Source organism: Pelobates fuscus, chromosome 3 (assembly GCF_036172605.1).
Source record: "Pelobates fuscus isolate aPelFus1 chromosome 3, aPelFus1.pri, whole genome shotgun sequence".
Taxonomy (NCBI): domain Eukaryota; kingdom Metazoa; phylum Chordata; class Amphibia; order Anura; family Pelobatidae; genus Pelobates; species Pelobates fuscus.
Window position 1 is genome coordinate 391,955,912 of NC_086319.1, and position 9,433 is coordinate 391,965,344.

At 45.8% G+C, this 9,433-nt stretch overlaps 1 protein-coding gene across 2 annotated transcripts in view; it reads right to left on the reverse strand.

Moving 5' to 3' along the window:
- Positions 1 to 9,433, reverse strand: part of CTC1 (CST telomere replication complex component 1) — a 30,086-nt gene that overhangs the window by 17,966 nt on the left and 2,687 nt on the right. For both annotated transcript variants that reach the window (XM_063449695.1, XM_063449694.1), the window contains exons 2-6: positions 6,790 to 6,929; positions 2,783 to 3,041; positions 2,496 to 2,701; positions 2,254 to 2,389; positions 1,678 to 1,956 (exon numbers count right to left, since the gene is read on the reverse strand). In XM_063449695.1, coding sequence (XP_063305765.1) covers positions 1,678 to 1,956; positions 2,254 to 2,389; positions 2,496 to 2,701; positions 2,783 to 3,041; positions 6,790 to 6,929 — 1,020 coding nt within the window. The remainder of the gene's footprint in view (positions 1 to 1,677; positions 1,957 to 2,253; positions 2,390 to 2,495; positions 2,702 to 2,782; positions 3,042 to 6,789; positions 6,930 to 9,433) is intronic.

Below are 9,433 nucleotides of genomic sequence, written 5' to 3' on the forward strand. Positions count from 1 at the left end.
CCGTCTAGGCACTGTGAGCAAGGGGTCCATGTCTGGATTACCCTTTAAACTTGGCAAATCTTGTTCATTGTATATACACACACACACACACTACTTTCTACAGATAGTAGTACTTAGGAGCAGGTGTGCTTCTGTGTGTGTAGAGTAGGATTGTTGAACATCTAAAATCACATGGATTTCAGGATCAGAGACAACATGGGTTTACTTCAGGGAGATCATGCCAAACTAATCTTATTGTTTTTTTTGATTGGGTAACTAAAATTATAGATCAGGGTGGTGCAGTAGACATTGCTTACCTAGATTTCAGTTAGGCTTTTGACACTGTTGCACATAGAAGGCTTATCAATAAACTGCAATTTAAGTTTGGATTCCAATATTGTTGAATGGGTAAGGCAGTGGCTGAGTGACAGGCAACAGAGGGTTGTAGTCAATGGAGTATACTCGAAGCTTGGGCTTGTCACCAGTGGGGTACCCCAGGGATCTGTACTTGCACCCATTCTCTTTAATATTTTTATTAGTGATATTGCAGAAGGTCTTGATGGTAAGGTGTGTCTTTTTGCTGATGATACTAAGATATGTAACAGGATTGATGTTCCAGGAGGGATAAGCCAAATGGAAAATGATTTAGGTAAACTAGACAAATGGTCAGAGTTGTGGCAACTGACATTTAATGTGGATAAGTGCAAGATAATGCATCTTGGACGTAAAATCCCAAGGGCAGAGTACAGAATATTTGATAGAGTCTTAACCTCAACATCTGAGGAAAGGGATTTAGGGGTGATGATTTCTGATGACTTAAAGGTAGGCAGACAATGTAATAGAGCAGCAGGAAATGCTACCAGAATGCTTGGTTGTATAGGGAGAGGTATTAGCAGTAGAAAGAGGGAAGTGCTCATGTCATTGTACAGAACACTTGTGAGACCTCACTTGGAGTATTGTACGCAGTACTGGAGAGGCATCACCAGAAGGATATTGATACTTTAGAGAGAGTTCAGAGATGGACTACTAAACTGGTTCATGGATTACAGGATAAAACTTACAAGGAAAGGTTAAAGGATATTAACATATATAGCTTGGCCGCCTTAGGGCACACCGGCCCAGGGGGCGCTAGATCGGAGTGTCCGGCAGGAGGTGGGCGCACAGTGCTCCCTCCTACCAGGCCTTATGTGTAGCGTAGCAGTGCGCACTGCGGTTCATGAACTTATATTTCCTGTACCCGGCCGGACTGAAAGGAAGTGCTCACTGAGAGAGCACTTCCTGTCAGTCTGGCTGGGTACAGGAGACAGAATTTCCTGGAACGTGGTGCACACTGCTCTGCTCGGCCACGCTACCAGGAGACACACCGGGGATCAAGGAGGGGAGAGGGGCACTAAGGAACAGGGGGATGGGGAGGGGGGGGGGAAAGTAAGGATCACTATTGGACAGGGGCTGGGAAGGAACACTATGAGACATGAAAGGGGGGGGGGGGTGAAGACCACTATGGGACAAGGAAGGGGGGGGGTGAAGACCACTATGGGACAAGGAAGGGGGGGGTGAAGACCACTATGGGACAAGGAAGGGGGGGTGAAGACCACTAGGGGGGGAGAGAGGAACATTAAGGGAGGACACTAAGGTACAGGGGATGGAATGTTCTCTTTCACTCCTGCAAACATTAAAATGACAAATTATCCATCTTACCTCATATGTAAGAGTCTTGGCAATCCTCTCTTTTTCCATTTTTGCTCTACGTTTCTGTGGATGATCATACTCTTTGTTCCCGCCTTTGACCTCGGTCTGTTCATTGGTGGAGGTGACAAGTTGTGGCACAGACTGTCGGAGGTGGCTATGGAATCGAGAGGAAGCAGTCACAGCAAAAACATGTCGGGAGGATCCACGCAGAGAGAGCATAGACAGCGATGTTATTTCGTAGGTTTCACCAACACATAGTGCATGATACCAGAACAGCTTGGAGGGAACCTTCAAAACATCAAGGCAGGAGCAATAACACAAACCATCGGGCAACATCTGCCCCGTTCCCTCCCTCCCTTGAAAGAAAGTAATGTTCCTTCCTAAATGTTTGCTGGAATCCCCACATAAAACGTGGTTTGTATTGGTATTAGACAATACCCCTAATCAACAGAGTATTAAACCTGCTCACAAAAATGTGAGTGATATCTGAATAATACTACAAGCAAATCATAAATACAGATGTATGTAGATTTTTATTTTTTTGTCTTAAATTATATTTTCAGTAAGGATAGCCAAAGCAATTACCTGCACAATCACTGGGACCCAACTTTGTGGATCTTCTAGATAAAAGCAAAAAAATATTTTTTGTCGGATATTCACAAGCGAAGTGACAAACAAAAGCTTCCCTGTTATAGAGAAGAGAGATTTCCTACGTCTGGACCTGTCAGCAAGGTAGGAAAGAAAGGACACAATTAAATGCCATAAAAAAAACAAAACACCAACACAAAACTTTCATTTTAAAGTTATGCCTACATGTTTACCATTACCTGTCATTTAGTAGCAATAAGGCACTTGTAGGAGTGAGAGCTGCAGGATCTACAGAGTATTCAATCAGAGCAGGTGGTATAATTGGTAAAGGGGGAGCTACCACCTCTAGGTATCCTCCTGTAGAACTCCCATGCTGAGAAGGGATGTAAGACCAACAAGGGAGAAGAACCAACGTTTCCAGCAATGAGAAATCCAGGTGAGACATCTGGAGATTGCATGAGTTGTTAGATACAGTACCTAAGGGTTCCAGACATACTTTCATGTACAGAACAGGATATACCCTCACCTCACATGGTATCGAGCCGCTATTATCTTTGAAGTACAAGTTTCCATCATACAACTTGCTGCTACCAGAGGTCTGGTCTGAGATATAACCAACAAGAAGGAGCCGCACTCGGGGGAGAATCTTGTTTCTTGCTAAAGGAGGATCTTGCCCCCGACTTATCCCTTCCTGAGACCATGTCTGAAAGTTATCGGTGCTCCAACCCAGGAGAGACACACATGGAGAATGTTGCAAGGAGATCAGCTCAGATATTGGGGTAAAACTGGGTAAAGGGGAGAAGGAAGGAGTTAAAGTGAGAGAGAACAAAGGAGAAACAGTGAGACATGATACAAGATTTCTGAAAAGGTGGACAATGCAAACAAATGAACCTTTTGAGTCAGAGAAGCTGGAACATTAAAGTCATGTTTAGACTATAGAATTTTAGCAGGGGTAATAGTAATAGTGACATGGGGATTCAGTGACAGGCAGGGGTAATAGTGACACAAGGAGTCAGAGACAGGCAGGGGTAATAGTGACACAAGGAGTCAGAGACAGGCAGGGGTAATAGTGACACAAGGAGTCAGAGACAGGCAGGGGTAATAGTAATTGTGACATGGGGTTCAGTGACAGGCAGGGGTAATAGTGACACAGGGAGACAGAGACAGGCAGGGGTAATAGTGACATGGGGATTCAGTGACAGGCAGGGGTAATAGTGACACAGGGAGACAGAGACAGGCAGAGGTAATAGTGACATGAGGATTCAGTGACAGGCAGGGGTAATAGTGACACAGGGAGACAGAGACAGGCAGGGGTAATAGTGACATGGGGATTCAGTGACAGGCAGGGGTAATCGTGAGAGATAGGCAGGGGTAATAGTGACATGGGGATTCAGTGACAGGCAGGGGTAATAGTGACACAGGGAGACAGAGACAGGCAGAGGTAATAGTGACATGAGGATTCAGTGACAGGCAGGGGTAATAGTGACACAGGGAGACAGAGACAGGCAGGGGTAATAGTGACATGGGGATTCAGTGACAGGCAGGGGTAATCGTGAGAGATAGGCAGGGGTAATAGTGACATGGGGATTCAGTGACAGGCAGGGGTAATAGTGACACAGGGAGACAGAGACAGGCAGAGGTAATAGTGACATGAGGATTCAGTGACAGGCAGGGGTAATAGTGACACAGGGAGACAGAGACAGGCAGGGGTAATAGTGACATGGGGATTCAGTGACAGGCAGGGGTAATCGTGAGAGATAGGCAGGGGTAATAGTGACATGGGGATTCAGTGACAGGCAGGGGTAATAGTGACACAGGCAGAGGTAATAGTGACATGAGGATTCAGTGACAGGCAGGGGTAATAGTGACACAGGGAGACAGAGACAGGCAGGGGTAATAGTGACATGGGGATTCAGTGACAGGCAGGGGTAATCGTGAGAGATAGGCAGGGGTAATAGTGACATGGGGATTCAGTGACAGGCAGGGGTAATAGTGACACAGGGAGACAGAGACAGGCAGAGGTAATAGTGACATGAGGATTCAGTGACAGGCAGGGGTAATAGTGACACAGGGAGACAGAGACAGGCAGGGGTAATAGTGACATGGGGATTCAGTGACAGGCAGGGGTAATCGTGAGAGATAGGCAGGGGTAATAGTGACATGGGGATTCAGTGACAGGCAGGGGTAATAGTGACACAGGGAGACAGAGACAGGCAGAGGTAATAGTGACATGAGGATTCAGTGACAGGCAGGGGTAATAGTGACACAGGGAGACAGAGACAGGCAGGGGTAATAGTGACATGGGGATTCAGTGACAGGCAGGGGTAATCGTGAGAGATAGGCAGGGGTAATAGTGACATGGGGATTCAGTGACAGGCAGGGGTAATAGTGACACAGGCAGAGGTAATAGTGACATGAGGATTCAGTGACAGGCAGGGGTAATAGTGACACAGGGAGACAGAGACAGGCAGGGGTAATAGTGACATGGGGATTCAGTGACAGGCAGGGGTAATCGTGAGAGATAGGCAGGGGTAATAGTGACATGGGGATTCAGTGACAGGCAGGGGTAATAGTGACACAGGGAGACAGAGACAGGCAGAGGTAATAGTGACATGAGGATTCAGTGACAGGCAGGGGTAATAGTGACACAGGGAGACAGAGACAGGCAGGGGTAATAGTGACATGGGGATTCAGTGACAGGCAGGGGTAATAGTGACACAGGGAGACAGAGACAGGCAGGGGTAATAGTGACATGGGGATTCAGTGACAGGCAGGGGTAATCGTGAGAGATAGGCAGGGGTAATAGTGACATGGGGATTCAGTGACAGGCAGGGGTAATCGTGAGAGATAGGCAGGGGTAATAGTGACATGGGGATTCAGTGACAGGCAGGGGTAATAGTGACACAGGGAGACAGAGACAGGCAGAGGTAATAGTGACATGAGGATTCAGTGACAGGCAGAGGTAATAGTGACATGAGGATTCAGTGACAGGCAGGGGTAATAGTGACACAGGGAGACAGAGACAGGCAGGGGTAATAGTGACATGGGGATTCAGTGACAGGCAGGGGTAATAGTGACACAGGGAGACAGAGACAGGCAGAGGTAATAGTGACATGAGGATTCAGTGACAGGCAGGGGTAATAGTGACACAGGGAGACAGAGACAGGCAGGGGTAATAGTGACATGGGGATTCAGTGACAGGCAGGGGTAATCGTGAGAGATAGGCAGGGGTAATAGTGACATGGGGATTCAGTGACAGGCAGGGGTAATAGTGACACAGGGAGACAGAGACAGGCAGAGGTAATAGTGACATGAGGATTCAGTGACAGGCAGGGGTAATAGTGACACAGGGAGACAGAGACAGGCAGGGGTAATAGTGACATGGGGATTCAGTGACAGGCAGGGGTAATCGTGAGAGATAGGCAGGGGTAATAGTGACATGGGGATTCAGTGACAGGCAGGGGTAATAGTGACACAGGCAGAGGTAATAGTGACATGAGGATTCAGTGACAGGCAGGGGTAATAGTGACACAGGGAGACAGAGACAGGCAGGGGTAATAGTGACATGGGGATTCAGTGACAGGCAGGGGTAATCGTGAGAGATAGGCAGGGGTAATAGTGACATGGGGATTCAGTGACAGGCAGGGGTAATAGTGACACAGGGAGACAGAGACAGGCAGAGGTAATAGTGACATGAGGATTCAGTGACAGGCAGGGGTAATAGTGACACAGGGAGACAGAGACAGGCAGGGGTAATAGTGACATGGGGATTCAGTGACAGGCAGGGGTAATAGTGACACAGGGAGACAGAGACAGGCAGGGGTAATAGTGACATGGGGATTCAGTGACAGGCAGGGGTAATCGTGAGAGATAGGCAGGGGTAATAGTGACATGGGGATTCAGTGACAGGCAGGGGTAATCGTGAGAGATAGGCAGGGGTAATAGTGACATGGGGATTCAGTGACAGGCAGGGGTAATAGTGACACAGGGAGACAGAGACAGGCAGAGGTAATAGTGACATGAGGATTCAGTGACAGGCAGGGGTAATAGTGACATGTGGATTCAGTGACAGGCAGGGGTAATAGTGACACAAGGAGTCTGAGACAGGCAGGGGTAATAGTGACACAAGGAGTCTGAGACAGGCAGGGGTAATAGTGACACAAGGAGACAGAGACAGGCAGGGGTAATAGTGACACAGGGAGACACAGACAGGCAGGGGTAATAATGACACAGGGAGACACAGACAGGCAGGGGTAATAGTGGCACAAGGAGTCAGAGACAGGCAGGGGTAATAGTGACACAAGGAGTCAGAGACAGGCAGGGGTAATAGTGAGAAACAGGCAGGGGTAATAATGACACAGGGAGATAGAGACAGGTAGGGGTAATAGTGACACAAGGAGTCAGAGACAGGCAGGGGTAATAGTGAGAAACAGGCAGGGGTAATAGTGACACGGGGTCCCAGGCTGGCAAGGACCATATGAATGTTAATACAATAATACCCCTAATACAGTCTTTTTATATGCATTACTGTACCTGTAGCTCAGAGGAAGCTGTGAGCATTGACCACGAAGGCATCTAATGATGGCATCCCCTAGGTCAGGAGGGACAGACTTTTCCCGATTACACAGAAAGTCTTGAACGTGCCTCTGAGCTGACTCCAGCCATACAGAAACCTGGAAGAGAAACAAGTATGAAAAAAGCTCTGCTACTAAAGGCACTATGTATATGAAGGTGGACATACATAATGTGAGTGGATGAGACTGTAATACAGAGTAACGCTGCTGTCTAATGATAGGGACTAGAATACAGTGAGTAACGCTGCTGTCTAATGATAGGGACTAGAATACAGAGAGTAACGCTGCTGTCTAATGATAGGAACTGTAATACAGAGAGTAACGCTGCTGTCTAATGAAAGGGACTGTAATACAGAGAGTAATGCTGCTGTCTAAGGATAGGGACTAGAATACAGAGAGTAACGCTGCTGTCTAATGATAGGGACTAGAATACAGTGAGTAACGCTGCTGTCTAATGATAGGGACTAGAATACAGAGAGTAACGCTGCTGTCTAATGATAGGAACTGTAATACAGAGAGTAACGCTGCTGTCTAATGATAGGAACTGTAATACAGAGAGTAACGCTGCTGTCTAATGATAGGAACTGTAATACAGAGAGTAACGCTGCTGTCTAATGATAGGGATTGTAATACAGAGAGTAACGCTGCTGTCTAATGATAGGGATTGTAATACAGAGAGTAACGCTGCAGTATTCTAGGGACTAGAATACAGTGAGTAACGCTGCTGTCTAATGATAGGGACTAGAATACAGAGAGTAACGCTGCTGTCTAATGATAGGAACTGTAATACAGAGAGTAACGCTGCTGTCTAATGAAAGGGACTGTAATACAGAGAGTAATGCTGCTGTCTAAGGATAGGGACTAGAATACAGAGAGTAACGCTGCTGTCTAATGATAGGGACTAGAATACAGTGAGTAACGCTGCTGTCTAATGATAGGGACTAGAATACAGAGAGTAACGCTGCTGTCTAATGATAGGAACTGTAATACAGAGAGTAACGCTGCTGTCTAATGATAGGAACTGTAATACAGAGAGTAACGCTGCTGTCTAATGATAGGGATTGTAATACAGAGAGTAACGCTGCAGTATTCTAGGGACTAGAATACAGAGAGTAACGCTGCTGTCTAATGATAGTGACTGTAATACAGAGAGTAACTCTGCTGTCTAATGATAGGGATTGTAATACAGAGAGTAACTCTGCTGTCTAATGATAGGGATTGTAATACAGAGAGTAACGCTGCTGTCTAATGATAGGGATTGTAATACAGAGAGTAACGCTGCTGTCTAATGATAGGGACTGTAATACAGAGAGTAACGCTGCTGTCTAATGATAGGAACTGTAATACAGAGAGTAATGCTGCTGTCTAATGAAAGAGACTGTAATACAGAGAGTAACGCTGCTGTCTAATGATAGGGACTGTAATAGAGAGAGTAACGCTGCTGTCTAATGATAGGGACTGTAATACAGAGAGTAATGCTGCTGTCTAATGATAGGAACTGTAATACAGAGAGTAACGCTGCTGTCTAATGATAGGGACTGTAATACAGAGAGTAATGCTGCTGTCTAATGATAGGGACTGTAATACAGAGAGTAACGCTGCAGTATTCTAGGGACTAGAATACAGAGAGTAACTCTGCTTTCTAATGATAGTGACTGTAATACAGAGAGTAACGCTGCTGTCTAATGATAGGAACTGTAATACAGAGAGTAATGCTGCTGTCTAATGATAGGAACTGTAATACAGAGAGTAACGCTGCTGTATAATGATAGGGACTGTAATACAGAGAGTAATGCTGCTGTCTAATGATAGGGACTGTAATACAGAGAGTAATGCTGCTGTCTAATGAAAGGGACTGTAATACAGAGAGTAACACTGCTGTCTAATGATAGGGACTGTAATACAGAGAGTAACGCTGCTGTCTAATGAAAGGGACTGTAATACAGAGAGTAACGCTGCTGTCTAATGATAGGGACTGTAATACAGAGAGTAATGCTGCTGTCTAATGATAGGAACTGTAATACAGAGAGTAACGCTGCTGTCTAATGATAGGGACTGTAATACAGAGAGTAATGCTGCTGTCTAATGATAGGGACTGTAATACAGAGAGTAACACTGCTGTCTAATAATAGGGACTATAATACAGAGAGTAACGCTGCTGTCTAATGATAGGGACTGTAATACAGAGAGTAATGCTGCTGTCTAATGATAGGGACTGTAATACAGAGAGTAACGCTGCTGTCTAATGATAGGGACTGTAATACAGAGAGTAACGCTGCTGTCTAATGATAGGGACTATAATACAGTGAGTAACGCTGCTGTCTAATGATAGGGACTGTAATACAGTGAGTAATGCTGCTGTCTAATGATAGGGACTGTAATACAGTGAGTAATGCTGCTGTCTAATGATAGGGACTGTAATACAGTGAGTAATGCTGCTGTCTAATGATAGGGACTGTAATACAGTGAGTAATGCTGCTGTCTAATGATTGGGACTGTAATACAGTGAGTAATGCTGCTGTCTAATGATATGGACTATAATACAGTGAGTAACGCTGCTGTCTAATGATAGGGACTGTAATACAGAGAGTAATGCTGCTGTC